This window comes from Hypomesus nipponensis, chromosome 8, assembly GCF_054491055.1.
Source record: "Hypomesus nipponensis isolate SF chromosome 8, ASM5449105v1, whole genome shotgun sequence".
Taxonomy (NCBI): Eukaryota; Metazoa; Chordata; class Actinopteri; order Osmeriformes; family Osmeridae; genus Hypomesus; species Hypomesus nipponensis.
Genome location: NC_140368.1, coordinates 1790192 through 1808191, shown reverse-complemented (window position 1 = coordinate 1808191; position 18000 = coordinate 1790192). Strand labels below are relative to the sequence as shown.

General features: G+C 45.8%; 2 protein-coding genes across 3 annotated transcripts; both read left to right on the top strand.

Moving 5' to 3' along the window:
- Positions 1–1608: 1608 nt before the first annotated feature.
- gpr141 (G protein-coupled receptor 141) lies at positions 1609–4246 on the top strand. The gene is made up of 2 exons (XM_084703373.1): positions 1609–1764; positions 2210–4246. Exon 2 carries the CDS (start codon positions 2214–2216, stop codon positions 3114–3116), a length of 903 nt encoding a protein of 300 aa, XP_084559499.1. The 5' UTR covers positions 1609–1764; positions 2210–2213; the 3' UTR covers positions 3117–4246.
- Positions 4247–4786: 540 nt separating this feature from the next.
- On the top strand, positions 4787–13743 carry hnf4g (hepatocyte nuclear factor 4, gamma). Of its 2 annotated transcripts, none has more exons than XM_084703371.1 (10): positions 4787–5013; positions 10057–10222; positions 10434–10528; positions 10983–11089; positions 11566–11721; positions 11864–11951; positions 12420–12572; positions 12662–12898; positions 13310–13429; positions 13563–13741. In XM_084703371.1, the coding sequence occupies exons 1-10, from the start codon at positions 4995–4997 to the stop codon at positions 13694–13696; spliced, it is 1275 nt and encodes a 424-aa protein (XP_084559497.1). In that variant the 5' UTR covers positions 4787–4994; the 3' UTR covers positions 13697–13741. The 2 variants fall into 2 exon arrangements, with proteins under 2 accessions (XP_084559497.1, XP_084559498.1); XM_084703372.1 differs by lacking the exon at positions 4787–5013 and adding an exon at positions 7852–8010 and having other exon boundaries at positions 13563–13743.
- Positions 13744–18000: the final 4257 nt, after the last annotated feature.

Sequence of the window (18000 nt, the reverse complement as noted above, 5' to 3'; positions counted from 1 at the left end):
AAAAACGACTCATACCATTTTTAGGAGAGGGGGGGATTCATTATGAAACAGGCTACATTTTACTAAAGCCACAATACAATGTTTATGTTTGCTTTTTTTAAGTAATGGTGAGTATTTCAGTTCAAAATAAATTGGTTGTAATTTCAAAAAATATTTAAGACGGTGCTGGGCCCCACCCCGGCTGGGCCCCAGAAAGCTTTCCCCCCTTTACCCCTTACCCCTATAGGCGGCCCTGATTCCAGCCACTGAGAATAGCTCAATGGACTGACACAATGTGTCGCTAAAAGTGAGGGTTCAAATTCAGCTCATTTCCGTTTAGTTGAACAGGATGTCATCATTCTGAAGTGCCACACACAATTTTACCTTGATATGTCAAAAGATGACTGAATTACAGCTGCTTAAACTTTGTCCCAAAGCTAACCAAAACTATTGCTGTGCATTTTCTATTCATAGAACCTCAACAGTTGATGTGTAGCAGAGAGGATAAAGATGCTGACTTGTAACCACATGCGCTTGAGTTCGAATCTCCATTCAACCTGTTGTTGTTTGCCAAACATGAACACTCTTGTTGTCTTGATCTTGTACATTTTTACAATATTTTGCCATTTTGCGGAGGAACCCGCACGCTGCTTGTAGCTATATTATTGTTGTGGTTTTGTACCTCTGCAATTGTATTATGATGGAACTAGTTTTATACTCGAAAGGGAATATTGTGAGTTGACTATTGTTAATGAGTTTAAAATAAATATGTTGATCTCAGCCGATCTTAAGTTCATTACATCACATGTAATTTAGCAGACGCTCTTATCCAGAGCGACTTACAGCAAGAACAGGGACATAGGAGGCAAGTAGGGTGAAGTGCCTTGCCCCAAGGACACAACGTCATTTGGCACAGCCGGGAATCGAACTGGCAACCTTCAGATTACTAGCCCGATTCCCTAACCGCTCAGCCACCTGACTCCTCTTGTTGGTCACAATGACTGATGGGTCAGAATGACCCGAAGAGAACACAAGGGTTAAAGTGGCTGTAAAGCAGAACTGAAAATGACTTAAGTTCATCACACCACAGAAGTATATGTTAACTATCCATCCAAATTTGAACAAAAAAACCCACAAACATGTATGTTAAATTAGGTTTTGAAATTGTGAGAAAATCAGCAGTCTTCTTTGCTTGGGGGGGGGGGGGGGGGCAGGGGGGGGGCATGTCACCTGAAGGAGCTGAAGCTCCGCCCCCTCGAATGTATTGAATTTAGCAACAACAGCAACAACTAGCTAAATCAATTGCAGATATCGGAACAGACCTACCTCCAGTCTTTGAGTGTTTCTTTACATTGTAACAGCTGAGTAACAGAATGCAGGTTTTATAAACCGTCTGTGATCTGACGTAGATCTACACACAGCTTTGTGGGTTAGGTGTCAAAATGTTTGTGATATTTCTTTCTCCTCTTCCTTCCTCTCTGATATGCATAGGACCACATGATGAGCACACACACAACCATACACAACCACACACAACCATACACAAACACACACAGAGGAAGCACACGCATGCAATTACCCCCTCCCTCTCTGTTTCTCTCTCTTCCAGACAAACTACAAACCAACAGAAACTAAACTCACAGCAGCACTTGTCCGCGATCACAGACATCTCAAACGAGTCTAACGCAGCACAGAGGACTGTCCCTCTCCACTGTACACTGTCACGAAGATCTGATGCAGCCCTCAACTCCGCAGTTCTTCAACCACACAACTACAAATTTTAAGGTACGTTTCAAACTGCATACTCTTTTACAGAAATAGATCCTAGTACAGATGGTTTAGGTTTCAGTTCTATAGGTGTCACCAGCTGCTTCTCACGTGTAACCCTGGTTGCAATATAATCCAATAATGTGTCACCTCTAGGTAACTTGACATGTTTAGAGCTGAACTGTTACATAAAACGACCTAGATCTTTTTAACAAATTACACTCCTATTAAACCAGTTCCCTTCAAGCAAGTGATTACATGTGTTTATAAACCCAATGTGTCTTCCTGGAGCTGTGTTGAAAAGCCTTGACTCATCCCACATCACGTTTGGGTATCAATCAACATGAAAACCATGAATGAATAACTGTCCATGCCAGACCCCAGTACTCTGAGGCAGCATGCATCTTCATCTCTCTCTCCTTCTGTTCTAAAGGTTTCCACTTTCCTCTTACTCATTTTGTAGTAAAATGGAGCCTTTCTCTGCTAACAACACCACCAACAGCACCATCAGCATAAACACCTCTGTCACCCTGTCCACGACGGTCAAGCCGTTTGCCGAGTGTGGATACCGACAGGCGCTCACCGTCATCTACTCCACCATCTTGCTGTTGGGCGCCATCGGAGTGATCCTCATGGCCCGCACCTTCAAGTCAAGCAAGTCCGTCATCACCATCGCCGTGATGAACCTCACCATCGTCCACAGCCTCTTCCTGCTCACCGTGCCCTTCAGGCTGTACTACTACACCTCTGGTCGCTGGAGGATGGGCCCGCAGGCCTGCAACGCGGTGAGCGGGATGATCCATATTCACATGTACCTGACCTTCGTGTTCTACACCGTCATCATCGTGCTCCGCATCTGGTCACACTACAGCAAGGAGAACAACGTGCGTTTCTACCGGAACATGCACGCCTTCCTGGCCAGCCTGGCCGTGTGGGTCGTCTTCCTGGTCGTCCTGCCCCTCGTGCTCCAGTTCTACGGCCACCAGGAGGGGACCCGGGTCTCCAAGGACGACGACAAGTGCTTCCATTTCGCCAAGCGCATGGACGACACGGGGGTGAGAGTGTTCAACTACATGGTGATCTCCGTGATCTGTGGGACGGCCTTCACGCTGATGGCTCTCCAGGTCCACATCCTGGTGGTGCTCCTCAGGAAGAAGGGGCAGGACGGCCTGGTCCAGCAGCAGCTCAACGCCCAGGTGAAGAGTCTCCTCTTCATCCTGGTCCTCATGGTGTGCTTCGTCCCCTACCAGCTGTTCCGCGTGTGCTACCTGATGCGCCTGGAACTGGAGGAGGTCAACGAGCTGTTCCTCACCCTCACTGCTCTGAGCTGCGTCGACATGCTCATCTTCCTGTTGTGTTGGAGGAGGTGAAGGATGAGGTTGGAGGTGATGGATAGAGGAGGGGATGGATGAGGGTGGAGGTGATGGATTGAGGAGGGGATGGATGAGGGTTGAGGTGATGGATAGAGGAGGTGATGGATGAGGCGTTTTTATTTTTTAAGTGTAGCACGAAACAGCATGCTACCAGGTTGGTTGTAGAACCTGTTAAAAAGGGATGGTCGAATGAGTTGGTCCAGTAAGATGACATCCACTGTGCGTTTTGCTCCTGCTTGCAACTTTACACAAATTTCCGTCCCTGCAGTTTTTTTTTTTTTTTTTTAAACCTGCATTCTGCAAAACTTTTTGAGTGAGAGACCAATAGTGTGAGAAATGCATAATGCATCTGTGGCAAACAGTATTGTACCAATAGCAAAATTACAGAACTGAGAAGGTTTTCATATATAAGAGGAATGTCCTGGGTAAACCTCCAGTGTGATCCCGGGATCTTGCTCACGTTTGTTGGAATCTGTCATTCTGATTTCTAGTAAACACCTTAATTCAAACTTTGCTGAGTTTCAGTGCTGTTTCAAACCTTGAGATATTGGTTAAAAACATACAATATCTTTCACGACAGAATCACCTCCATCAGGGACAGACTCTCTCACCACCTTCAAGAAAAGGCTAAAGACGCACTTGTTCCAGAAGTACAACGGCACTTAGGAATGACTTGCTGGACCTGATGTTAGTTTCCTCCAGGAACACAATGACTCTTATTGAGAGACTTGTTGCTCTTGTTGGTTAGTTGTAACTGATTTAACTTCTTGTACTCCCTGTGAATTATATTATTGTTGCTTGCTTTCCTACAGGTACACTCTTTAACTGCATGCTCTTATGGTTCTTCCCTTTGGCACTTACTTGGTTTTCACAATGTATGCTTCATGTTTTGGCTGCATGCAATGTTGGGGGCTATCTCGTTGTTATAATCAGTGACCTATGCACTTTGTAAAACTCTCACTTGGATGTTGCTTTGAAGAAAGCGTCTGCTAAATGAATACATGTAAATAAAATGTGCAACTGGAAAGACTCTTTTGAGTAATCGGTAAATGATTAAGATGATCCTAAATGAACAGATGTACAACAAAGAAAACAGAATAATGTCAAGTTTTCGTCAGGTTGCATTGTTGAGAACATGGTCCTGAAGTATATCCGCAATGAGGTGAAGAAATATTGACCGCTTGTATGCAATGTTGCAATGTTTGTTTTGCTCAGGTTTCCAAATGCTCCCAGACAGACATCATGAACGTTAAAACAGCACCACCTCCTGGTGACTTATGGACATTACAAGTTAAAATGGCCCTAATCAGGGCTAGCGTCTGATGTAAAACAACACATTTGACCTCTATTTTTTTCTTCGAAAAAAAAAATCCCATAGGCATCTTGAGACAAGATTTCTCGTCTCCAGTCTGTAAAATGATTATGGCAATAGCCTTTAATCGGATACATTTCCAGATGGAAAGGTAAATAAATGTCCACACTGTTACTATTTAACCTTTTTTTACGTGAAACATTAGCTTTTCCACCCTCACACGGTCTTCACCAAGCTAGAAGTTATGTCCACCATAGTTGATACATTCACACCCGGTGATTTCTGCTTTTAGTTTTATGGGACCTGGTTACTGTTTAACATCCCCACCCTACTTTCAGTTTGTTTAGTAAATCGATCTAATGACAGGCCATGCCGGCGCCATCGAATGTGTGGCTCAATGAATTATAGGCCCGATAGCTTCCCTTCTCAGCTAATGTTGTCGCATGTCGCAATTCAACTCACTTTGCTTTTAAATCAGCGACAAGGTAGACAAGTGACACGGAGACTGACGTCGCTTTAGCGACGTGTTTTGTTTACTGGACAAGTAGCTAACATTTGGACAAATGCACGGACACAAAAAAGGTAGGCTAAGCAAAGGCTACGTGCCTTCTGAAAATGCATGTCGAAATGTTTGTCGAATTAATTTATTGAAATTAAGATTTTGAAGTTAGTTCAAGTTACTGTGATGCGTCATGCCTTATTCATGAGGGAATATTGGAAAGAAACTGAAGAAAACTATCGAGTGACACATCTGGATACTTGTACCTACCTTATCGACTATCCGCTAACAGAAATACACCCCTAAGGATGTCACGTGATTCCGTATTGGTCGGATAGGGGTTTCTCCCCCGTGTACAACAGAACAGAGAGGCCTGAACTATCTCAGGGGGGCTGTAATGCCTCCTTGGGTGTGAAGGATTTCTTTTGCGTCCGTCCTTAAAAAGGAGTGTGGTTGGATGGGCTCCAGTGCGATTTTTGCTGAGCTAGTTTTGTAGAGTTCTTATCTAAATGTACTGTAGTCAGATAGTGAGCCTGCTTCCTCAGCCAGCTCCATTCAAGTGCTTTCAAGAAGTAAAAAAAACCCGAAGCAGATACGATATCTTTGTTACATGCAGTCTAATAAAGATGACATGTGATAACTCATATCGTGTTCTGTTCTGGAATTGTCTTGTTTTTAATCTAAAGGACACTCCCTCTGCTATGATGAGAGGAGCCGACTTCACATAGGAAATCAAGATTCAGTTTTTAGTGACTGGATAAAGTTGAACTTCACCAACACGGAAAAGTAGGCCTGACGTTCACAAATTAATTTCAGATCATGTGTTTAGCTGGCCCACTTATTAGAGGCCAACCGCCTGTAGGTAAAGGTTGATATTGAACTTGCAACCTCCTAATCAGCAATCAAATACTCCATATTTAGTAAGATAAGAAAGCTGTTTAGATTTCCATTACAGGAAAATGATTCTTGTTAGCAAGCATCAGCAGGTACTAAGGTTTGGCTGATGTCTGGTCATTACGGCTACAGTATAAATACAGGGGACAGTATTACGGCCGCTTCACACAGAAGATTACTGTTAGCTCTGTTTTATGATACTGAGAGGTTTGAGTTGCTAGGCATGCTGTCGCTACTGTTCTCTCTCCACAACCACAAGCTTTCTTCTTTCCTTCCTACCCTCCTCCTTTACTTATTCTTTCTTCCTTTCATCCTTCCTTGCTGCCTTTCTTCCTTCCCTCATTAATTGTGTCCTTCCCTACCTCCTTTCTTTCTTCCTCTCCTCCTTCCTTTCTTAGTTCCTGTCCTACTTCCTTTCCTACTTCATCTCCTCTTTCCTCTCTTCCTTCCCAACCTCCTTCCTCGCCTCAGTATTAGATCTGTGTGTGAGGGGCGTGTGAATGGGACGAGAAAACACTGGGGCACTTCCTCCTTTCTCTCTCTTTACCGCTCCCCCTTTTGCTCTCCCTCTCTCTACCTGTCCTACTCTCTCGACCTCTACCGGTCTCTCTTCACCTCTTTCTGTCTTTCTCTACCTCTGTCTCTGTCTCCCTCAGTAACTTCTCTTCCTTTCTCCTACTCTCTCTTTCTGTTTATCCTTGTCTCTCTACTTCTCACTCTCTCCATGTCTCTCTCTTCTTCTGTCTCTCTAAACTAAACATGATGAGTCAGGAGCCTTGCCCTCAGAGCTCAGTTAAAGAGTAATCCATCTCTATCCTACACACAAACACGTACACACTCTCTCTCTCTCTTATTTCATCTCTTCCTCTCAGAGGGCCCTCATAGATGTTGAACAGTACCATGTCATGGGAGATATCGTTCCTGCATTGGGACCTCTCTGCCAACTCTAGAGTGTCCAGGTAGTTAATCAGTGATGATGTGTAATCTTCTGTGTCTCCACCCTTTCATTATACAGCCCTCATAGACAGACTCCTCGTTGCTCCACTCATAAACTGATTGATGTAGTTCTCATTCTGTCCTGTCACACTCAATCTCATCTACATTATAATGGCAGCATTTGATTGTGTTTCCTCACAGACAGTGCTATTTAGTGCTGTGAAGCTATGTGGCCAATCCCATTTCCATGTAAAACATTGAGTATTTGTTGGTTTGGAGCGTAGCATTCTGCTACTGAAACCCCCTGGTCCTAAAATACTCAAATCCTGGTCTCACAACCCCCTGGTCTTGATCTTAAAAAGCCCTTTTTATACATACACACGTGTCTCTAGTCCTGCTGTAGGTCAGGTGGTTAGCTTGCTTCCAGCGCATTAGGAGAATGTCCTGTCTGGCCTGAGGGTATCAGTGTTTTCCCTCACCTTATGTGATCATGGGGGGGTTGCAGGGGGGGTGAGGGGGGTTGCAGGGGGGGTGAGGGGGGCTGCAGGGGGGTACTGTTCAGCCATTGATTAGATTAAGCGGTGAGTGGATGTTATACACTCACACATGCTCACACACATACGTATACACACACACATACACACACACACGTTGTGTTATTACCACTTGCTGCACCCTGCCTACCAATGGGCCTTTTGGAAACGAGAGGTGGAATATCTCCTGGCCTGTTATCTCTCCATCCCTGTGATAAGGGAGGAGGAGGAGGACAGATAAGTCACATGTGCAACAAGGTGAGAAGTGCTGATCTTGGCTCCTCCTTTATTTGCATGAAGACCAATCAGGGTCAAATTTAAATTGTCTACCTGAGGTAGCCATGCAGAATACAGAGTGCCAGGGAGGTGTGGAGGAGAGAGTTGGGCATAGGAGAGAGAAGCAGAGAGAGGGAGAGAGAGACTGGAAGAAGAGCAGTAGAGAAAGATAAAAAAAAGGCGTAGAAGTGTGGTGAGAAATAAAAGTAGCTAGGATAGAGGGAACAGAAATATTGAGAGAGAGAGACAGAACAAAGGGGATAGGGATAAAGAGAGTGAGAGAACGTGCTCTGAGAGACAGTCATTCAGGAATGAAGTACCCTCCTGCTCCTCTCAGTAAGTCCCTGTTGGATATGGATGTTGCTAACTACTGTGAGGGTCTTGACCCCACATACAGCACACTGGGCTTCGACAACGCTGACGTGCTCTATGGAGGAGGAGGTGAGACACACACACATATACTGTATACACATACATGTATGCTGTATACACACACACACATGCGTGTGATAGATCACACACTCTCATATGCACGCACACACACACACACACAGGACGATGCAGAGAGCAGTGGGCCTGCAGTTACAGGGTGAATGTGTAAGAGGAGCATGTTAGGCATCTTCTGTCTACTGTAGATGAAGACCTGGAACATTTCTCTGTTTTCATGTGCCAGTGTTCACTCACAAGCTAATGATTGGCAGGTTACAACAGCTTGCAAGCCACTGAAACTTAACTGGTGAAGATCATTGCAACACCTGAAGCGTTATATCAGAAGTTGTCACTGGGACGATGCGGTTGTCGCTTTGGATAAAAGTGAATTAACTTAAGTTAATAAAAGAAGAAAATGTGTAGTCGTCCAATCAGCTGGAGCCAGATCCAGTATGAACGAGAAACGAGGCAATGCTAGTGAGTACTGTGCATCGTTAGTTACAGTGTAGGAAGCGTGTGCCATGTGACATTGATGAACCATGTCCTGTGATGAAATCCTTAATCTATTGCTGATAGATACGACTACGCTGGTATCATAAAATAACCTTTTAAGGAGGCAGTCCTCCAAGAGAAAAATTGCACACTGATGTCACTCTGAACACGTGGACATGGGGAGATGCTGAGGTAAACATGAACTTCCTCTCTGACCGTGTCTGCTATGGAATGGGATGTTCCTCTTTGCTGGCTGAGATCAGGGGTGCCAGGAGAGAGAGAGAGAGACAGAGAGAGAGAGACAGAGAGAGAGAGGGAGACAGAGAGACAGACAGAGAGAGAGAGAGAGACATAGAGAGAGAGACAGAGACAGAGAGAGAGAGACAGAGAGAGAGAGAGAGAGGGAGACAGAGAGACAGACACAGAGAGAGAGAGAGAGAGAGAGACATAGAGAGAGAGACATAGAGAGAGAGACAGAGAGAGAGAGACAGAGAGAGAGAGAGAGAGAGAGAGGGAGACAGAACGACAGAGTGAGACAGAGAGAGAGACAGAGAGACAGAACGACAGAGTGAGACAGAACGACAGAGTGAGACAGAGAGAGAGAGAGAGAGAGAGACAGAACGACAGAGTGAGACGGAGAGAGAAAGACAGAAAGACAGAGAGAATGACAGAGTGAGACAGAGTGAGACAGAGTGAGACAGAGAGATAGAGAGACAGAGAGACAGAGAGAGATAGAGACACAGAGAGAGAGAGACAGAGATAGAAAGTGAGATAGATGGATAGAGAGAGAAAGTGACATAGATGGTGAGAGAAAGAGAGATAGATGGATCGAGACAGAGGCAGAGAGAGAAAGAGGATGGAAAGAGAAAGTATAATGAAGAGAGACAAAGAGAAAGACTGAAAGAAAGGGAGATACAAAGAGAAAGACAGATGGATAGTTTGGTTTACTGCTGACCTGCAAAAATGAACGTTTGCTCCAGGGCGTTGATTCCTTCAGTTTGAGTCTTTACTATAAGGGAGAACGTTCTGAACCCAGGCACTTTCCGGACCATCTCTTAAGCGCTCAATACTTCCCAGTACTAACTGCATGTTAATAAGTTGTGATCTGATGATGATGATTATGATGATGATGATGGTGATGATGAAGATGATGGTGATGATGATGGTGATGATGATGATGATGATGAAGATGATGGTGATGATGATGGTGATGATGATGATGGTGATGATGATGATGGTGATGATGAGGAGGAGGAGGGTGATGATGATGAAGAGGATGATGGTGATGAGGAAGATCAGATGTCCTCCACTGTCAGACACCCTCTCCCCCTCGAGCAGTCCTGCAGATCTGGAGGAGGTGGAGAGATGGAAGCAGCCTTGTAGATGCAGTCAGGAAACAGCAGCCCTCTCCTAACCCTATCCTGTTTAAACCATCCTGCCCTATGTTATACACAAATGTTATAAATACATTTACTGAGAACATTTGTTAATTCCTATTTGTGTGTGTGTGTGTGTGTGTGTGGTATCTTTGTGTGTGTGTGTGTGTGTGGTGTGTGTGTGTTGCAGACAGTATGCCTGCGGAGGCCAGCCTGGCCCAGGGGGAGGGGGTGAGCTGTAACTGTGCCATCTGTGGAGACCGAGCCACAGGGAAGCACTACGGAGCCTCCAGCTGTGACGGCTGCAAGGGCTTCTTCAGACGCTCCATACGCAAGAGCCACGTCTACACCTGCAGGTACACACACACACACACAGACACACACACAGACACACACACACAGACACACACACAGACACACACACACACACACACACACAGACAAACACAGCCACACACTCTCAGATACTCAGGCACGCACACACACTAACCTTAACTTTGCAAGAACATTACTTGTAGTGATAATGTCTGTGTGTGTGTGTGTGTGTGTGTGTGTGTGTGTGTCCAGGTTTAATCGCCAGTGTGTGGTGGACAAGGACAAGAGGAATCAGTGTCGCTTCTGTCGACTCCACAAGTGCTTCAGAGCCGGGATGAAGAAAGAGGGTGAGAGAGATCATCACAAACAGGATTTACACACTCCACCATAAATAAGAGACATAATTAGGCTACACAGAAGTTAGGATTATCAGGTGGATTTAGGGGGCTCAGTTATAGACATGAATGCAATCAGAAATTAAAAGTGAATAACAACAACAGAGAATGAACAACTTCATACAGAGGCTCTGGTTTGAAGGCCCAGTAGGCCCGTTTGGTTATTCTGTGTGTGTGCAGAGAGTGTATGTGTGTATTTATGAGGGGTATAACCTTGGAGGGGTTGTTAATGACACCAATCATGTGCTTTTTTTATACATGTTGTCCTGTCTGCCATTGGTTAACGTTTGACTGACCTGCTGTGGCTGTTTTGTTTTACTCAGTACACACACACACGCGCGTGAGGGGCACATGCACAGACAAACACACTGACCACATCCTGACTGTGTGTGTGTGTGTGTTCCAGCGGTTCAGAATGAGAGAGATCGTATCAGTTCTCGCAGAAGCGCCCAGGACTCACAAGACCTCCCCCCCATCACTGTCCTGGCACAGGCAGAGACCCTCTCCCAACAGGTAGCACAGTGTGTGTCTGTGTGTGTGTGTGTGTGTCTGTGTGTGTGTGTCTGTGTGTGTGTGTCTGTGTGACAGAGAGAGACAGATGGGATCAGTGAGGTTTATATAAGGAAATCATAGGTGTGTTTATGACTAGGCGGTGTGAACACGAGCAGTAATAACTCTTACTGTTTACATACTTATTAGCCTGTGACAGGACTCAATGCTTATTATTGTCAGCACACGTTATCATGATCACTGTGCATTACAGCATACTGTGCAATGTACAGTCGATGTGTGTGTGTGTTTTAAGGTATGTGTGTGGGTGTGTTATGATTACTCACAAGGAAACCAAAAGCAAATGAAATTTCTTCTACCTCCCTCCCTCCCCCCCTCCCCTCCCTCACCCCCTCCCTTCCTCAACTCCCTCCCTCACCCCCTTCCTTCCTCAACTCCCTCACCCCCTCCCTCCCCCCTCCTCCCCCCCCTCCCTCCAGATCAATGCAGTGGGTGGGGCGGGGGGCCCGGGGGAAGTGGAGCAGAGAGCAGCCAGTGTTGGGGATGTGTGTGACTCCATGAGGCAGCAGCTGCTGGTGCTGGTGGAGTGGGCCAAGTACATCCCTGCCTTCGGAGAGCTGCCTCTGGATGACCAGGTCAACAACAACAACAACATCTACCACACAATCAACAACAGCCAATCAAGAAGATACAGTCTCACCTGGCGTTTCACGTGGCCCCTCTGTGACTTATAGCATTTCATCTAGGCTGTGTGTGTGTGTGTGTGTGTGTGTGCAGGTCAGCCTGCTCAGGGCTCATGCAGGTGAACACCTTCTACTCGGGGTTGCCAAGAGGTCGATGCCTTTCAAGGACTTCCTGCTTTTGGGTAAGGAACAACCAATCGGTCACCGTCGTACATAAAACAGCCAATCAGGCCCTGGCATGCTAGCGTGTGAAGCGTGATTTAAAGCCTGACACACCAAGGCCACAGGTCATTGGCCTCCTTTGAGAACTTGTACAAGCTGATAATCATTGACTTGAAGTGCTGGGAGCTCAGGGCCTACCCTACTGTGGCTTTCAGAAATGTCTTCACGACGAAACACTGTGCAAACTTACAACGACTTGTTCACATAAACACACACACACTCAAACCCCTGCATTAGCTGATCAGGCTCACCTGAGCACACACACACACACACAGGCAATCACAAGTACACACACACACACACACACACACACAGGCAATCACAAGTACACACACACACACACAGGCAATCACAGGTACACACACACACACAGAGAGGAGTACACACACACGCACACACAGCGGTGGGTAACCGTGCTGGTGGTCCAGGCAGTGGCAGTGTGATCCAGAGGGGCTGTGCTGAGCCGGAGCTGAGTCGCGTAGCGAACCGCGTGCTGGACGAGCTGGTGCTGCCCTTCCAGGACATCCAGATCGACGCCAACGAGTATGCAGCCCTCAAGGCCATCGTGTTCTTCGACCCTGGTAGCTTCCCTGCACCGCACACACACACACACACACACACGTCCACACACTCACCCCCTCACTCTCCCACCCTCCTGCCCCTCCCCCAGACGCCAAATCCCTGCGGGACCCGTCTAAGATCAAGGCGATGAGGCAGCAGGTCCAGATGAGTCTGGAGGACTACATCAACGACCGTCAGTACGACTCCCGCGGACGCTTTGGGGAGCTGCTGCTCCTGCTGCCCACGCTGCAGAGCATCACCTGGCAGATGATCGAACAGCTGCAGTTCGTCAAGCTCTGCGGCCTGGCCAAGATAGACAATCTGCTGCAGGAGATGCTGCTGGGAGGTGAGGCTACCATGCACGCTGCATCTATACTCACAGTCTAGAGAGAGAGAAAGAGATACTGGATATATCATCTATATAGGTATATACAGTCTAGAGAGAGAGAAAGAGATACTGGATCTATCATCTATATAGGTATATACAGTCTAGAGAGAAAGAGATACTGGATCTATCTCTGTATATTGTGATAAATGAACATTGTACTACAACAAAGTATGTATGTATGTAATCTCTATACTAGAGACGGTACAATTTCTGGGTAAATTGTGAAGTGTGCTTGCAGCTTCCCCAGCTGGGCTAGCTTGTTACTACATCCTGTTCTTACAATCAGCACAAAATATTTGGAGAATTAATCCAGGATAGGTTGGTGTTCTGATTTCTGATTGGCTGTGGTTTTCTGTCCATCATCTCCAGGCCTGGCGTCCGATCCCGCCCACCTGCATCACCCGTCTCACACCCAGCTGAGCCACAACCCTCACTCTGGACACACACTGGTCATCAGCACCATGCCGGACACACACACTCCTCAGATAGGTGAGACACACACGCGCGAATGCACTTACTTTAGACATACTGTAGACGGCATACAATTCAACTAATGGTTCTCTTTCTCCCTCCTCTCCCTTGCTGTCCCTCCCTCCCTCTCCCTCGCTCTCCCTCTCTCCAGCCTCTCCAGACACGCCCATCCCCTCTCCTCCTTTGGCGTCTGGTCCAGAAGGCTTCAAGACGTCCACAAGCCCCTCCCACCTCCTCCTAGCCCCGCCCCCACCCCCCAGACACACCCCCGAGCCACCTCTTTGATCCTAACACCCTCCCCCTCTCTCTCTCCCTCCCTCTCTCTCTCTCTCTCCCCCCCCCCCTCTCTCTCTCTCTCTCTCTCTCTCTCTCTTACTCTCTCTCTCACAAACAGCTTCATTAGTTATCAGTCATCAGTTGTGTGAGATTTGTTAAAACACAACGACAACTAATCCGGGCATTTTCACACATCAGTTCTGTCTGTCCACTCTAGAACTGTTTCGTGATAAATAAATAAAAAAGTCATGCTGTGTGCTTTACGTTTACCGTGTAGAAGTTATGCACTGTGTCTTTGTACCTTCATACATTATGATGAAAACACCTGTATGTCCAGTTGATCTTTTCTATATAAACTTTGCAGCTTAGCCTTTTCTTTCAAATATGACTGACGGATGTCATGCAGTCATATTTAATTCAAACTTGACTATTTGTGCTCTTGTGTAAAAAAAAAAAAAAAAATCTGTATCATGTGATTTAACTAGGTTTTATACATTTTGTTTATGATAGGATGTTCCTGTAAGCATGCTGTACAAGTCATAATGGTATATCATTAATTTATATAACTTCCGTGTCGGTAAGGACCTAGAGTGAGATGTTTAAGGTGTATCGGCTCCACACTGTGGTTATAATGGGACATTACAGGTTGAAATTTAACGCTTACAGTAACAGAAATAATGTGTTGTTATTCGATGTAATGAATGTTAAATTACTCATTAACTTGGAGAGAAATAAAAATATATAGGGTGGAGAAAAAAAAAATTGAAAAGAAAATGTTATATATTTATTCACCTGTTTTGCCACCGAGAAGCAATCCTGTTGTGTCTATTGGTGGAATCCTCCAGGGAAATAGCATAGGCAGACACTGCGTTTAAACAGCAGGGAAATAGCATAGGCAGACACTGCGTTTAAACAGCAGGGAAATAGCATAGGCAGACACTGCGTTTAAACAGCAGGGAAATAGCATAGGCAGACACTGCGTTTAAACAGCAGGGAAATAGCATAGGCAGACACTGCGTTTAAACAGCAGGGAAATAGCATAGGCAGACACTGCGTTTAAACAGCAGGGAAATAGCATAGGCAGACACTGCGTTTAAACAGCAGGGAAATAGCATAGGCAGACACTGCGTTTAAACAGCAGGGAAATAGCATAGGCAGACACTGCGTTTAAACAGCAAGGAAATAGCATAGGCAGACACTGCGTTTAAACAGCAGGGAAATAGCATAGGCAGACACTGCGTTTAAACAGCAGGGAAATAGCATAGGCAGACACTGCGTTTAAACAGCAGGGAAATAGCATAGGCAGACACTGCGTTTAAACAGCAGAGAAATAGCATAGGCAGACACTGCGTTTAAACAGCAGGGAAATAGCATAGGCAGACACTGCGTTTAAACAGCAGGGAAATAGCATAGGCAGACACTGCGTTTAAACAGCAGGGAAATAGCATAGGCAGACACTGCGTTTAAACAGCAGGGAAATAGCATAGGCAGACACTGCGTTTAAACAGCAGGGAAATAGCATAGGCAGACACTGCGTTTAAACAGCAGGGAAATAGCATGGGCAGACACTGCGTTTAAACAGCAGGGAAATAGCATGGGCAGACACTGCGTTTAAACAGCAGGGAAATAGCATGGGCAGACACTGCGTTTAAACAGCAGGGAAATAGCATAGGCAGACACTGCGTTTAAACAGCAGGGAAATAGCATAGGCAGACACTGCGTTTAAACAGCAGGGAAATAGCATAGGCAGACACTGCGTTTAAACAGCAGGGAAATAGCATAGGCAGACACTGCGTTTAAACAGCAGGGAAATAGCATAGGCAGACACTGCGTTTAAACAGCAGGGAAATAGCATAGGCAGACACTGCGTTTAAACAGCAGGGAAATAGCATAGGCAGACACTGCGTTTAAACAGCAGGTAATTCTAGTATATGGTCTGGACATGTGAAATCCATTAGTGTTGGTACGGAGTCCCTGCAGTCTGGCGTGGTGTGTAGGACAGGGGGAATGGGCAGTGCCCGAGTCTGATTGGCATGTTGTGGAGGACATATTGACAGATGTTCCTCCTTTATTGAAGGATATTTTTATTCTGTTTGTCTTTCCAGAAACCCGATGAACATCCTACTCCACGCACGCACGCGCGTGAACTATACAGATAGTTTATACCCAAACACTAGTATCTAAAAGGATTGATTGTGTTGCATACGCATGGACTAAAGTGTGTTTTATGCATAGATACACATTTCATATTTCCCTATTTTCTCTCCCTTTAAATCTTGCTCTACCTTTTTCTCCTACTGGAGAGATAGTGAGAGTACCTTCATTATCTGCAAAGATGGCAAAAGTACACACATCTTTCGATAATAAAAATATTGATATCATGCCACCAAAGACAGATTATAACTAAAATAACAAGCCTGGTTTGAAAATATAAGAAAGTACAGATATTTGTGTAAAATGTTTTAGGAGGGTTTGAACTGGAGAAATCTCTCTCTCCTAACAGTAATAAACCTGCAACCAGCACCACAGGGTAGAAAAACATGTGTGTTGGTGTTCGTGTGTGTGAGAGTGTGTGTGTGTGTGTGAGAGTGTGTGTGTGTGTGTGTGTGGTTTCTTACATTTGGGTGTGTTTCTGTGTGTCCAAGTGTGTGACTGGTGTGTGTCGGTGTCTGTATGTGTGTGTGTGTGTGTGTGTGTCATCTCCGAGTGCCTTAATGAACAGGCCAGGATATGAAGCTGGCCCCTCCGTCAAACAGACAAACCTGGCAGTTAGCATGCCAGTCACACATCTCCTCCCAGGATCAGCACTCTCCTCCCGTCGTCCCAGTCCACCTCACACTGTCAGACTCACATTACACACTGCCACACCTGAGGTGAAGGCAGGGAGGCAGGGAGGCAGGGAGGCAGGGAGGCAGGGAGGCAGGGAGGGAGAGAAGGATGGAATAATCATTTTCCTCTTCTTTTGTAGCTCCACATATACCTGACATCAGTGAGGTAAACAAAACACAAAAAAAAACAATGAATACTAATCTGGGGTGAAAAACCTTTGTCGAGTTTTGTGTTTTGAAGCCTGGTTCCAGAACCTTCCAGACCTCTAGGTCTGTCAGCGGACCTCATCTTTTAGAGAACTGAGAAGACCACTACTCAATATGTCTCTGCGTCTTGACCATGTATAGAGAACCCAGCCAGATCCTGACTGAAATCCTGGTTCTTACATTTGTGCATTTATGTCATTTGGTTTCATTGTGCTTGGTTGCTGATGTGAGGCAGGCATTACCGACAGTTCCTTGATTCTGACCAATAAAAATACTGCTGAAACTACACACTACTTTCCATGTGCACTGTTTGTAAGTCGCTTTAGATAAAAGGGCCTGATTAATAAACACAATGAAAATGTAAATGTGATGACCAGGAAAGAATCAAAATTGGAGATTGTTGTGCAGTGAGTGTGCTGTCCAGCAGGGGGCAGTAGTGCCCTATGATGACTGTCTCTGTGGTTGATTTGAACATGAGGAAACTCATTGCCCTGTAATCTGGCCTTCAGAAGAGAGCCGTCCTCAACGTGAGCCCATGGAGGGATGGGACCTGGTCTCGCATGCAGCGTAACCATCGCTGCTTCATTCAAAGGGTACAGGTAGACATATTGAGACTTTTGAGAAAAAAGGTGCATCTACAAATAATACAAGTGATATTTTGGCGAGATGCAATCCTCTGGTTGCTGTGTGAGAGGGGTGAGGATGGTATGGTGTTTGGAAGAGGGACAGGAGGGAAAGAGAGAGAGACAGAGACAGAGAGTGTGAGGGAAACAACACACACACACACACAAAGTCTAAAATGGCGTGTGTCTCTGGCATCAGATTACGACAGGGATTGCAGACAATCATTCCTCACAGCTGCATTTACCCACAATTCCCTTCTGTCTATCCGGTTTCTCTTGCCTCCTCGGAGACGGCGAGGGGGCATAAATCTTGTTTTCTAGTTCCAGAGTGATTTTTTGCAGCTAACTCATGTCTCCCTCTCTTGGATCTGAGCCTAGGGTCTGGTTGGTCTGGAGAAGTTAATATGGACCCAGCTACACAGACACACCGCTATATCAAACAGATTAGAGCTCTGTGATATCTTAGCAGCCTTAGACAGGTAAAAGGACAAACATTTAGTCATTTAGTCAAACAGACAGACAAGTAAAGTAAAGCACAGTATGCCTGCCTGCCTGTCTGTCTGCCTGTCTGCCTGGCTCTGATTTTGCGTGTGTGGTGTGTGTGGGTTGTGTGGTGTGTTTGTGAGGCCTTATTATGCTACCCATCACTAGTACA

What these genes read in the sequence shown, in the direction of transcription:
- hnf4g (XM_084703372.1), top strand. Translation starts at nt 7,881, where the DNA reads ATGAAGTACCCTCCTGCTCCTCTCAGTAAGTCCCTGTTGGATATGGAT. An exon ending in CAGAGACCCTCTCCCAACAG is followed by an intron (nt 11,090 to 11,565) that starts GTAGCACAGTGT and finishes CCCTCCCTCCAG; the next exon opens with ATCAATGCAGTGGGTGGGGC. An exon ending in AGCTGCCTCTGGATGACCAG is followed by an intron (nt 11,722 to 11,863) that starts GTCAACAACAAC and finishes GTGTGTGTGCAG; the next exon opens with GTCAGCCTGCTCAGGGCTCA.
- gpr141 (XM_084703373.1), top strand. Translation starts at nt 2,214, where the DNA reads ATGGAGCCTTTCTCTGCTAACAACACCACCAACAGCACCATCAGCATA.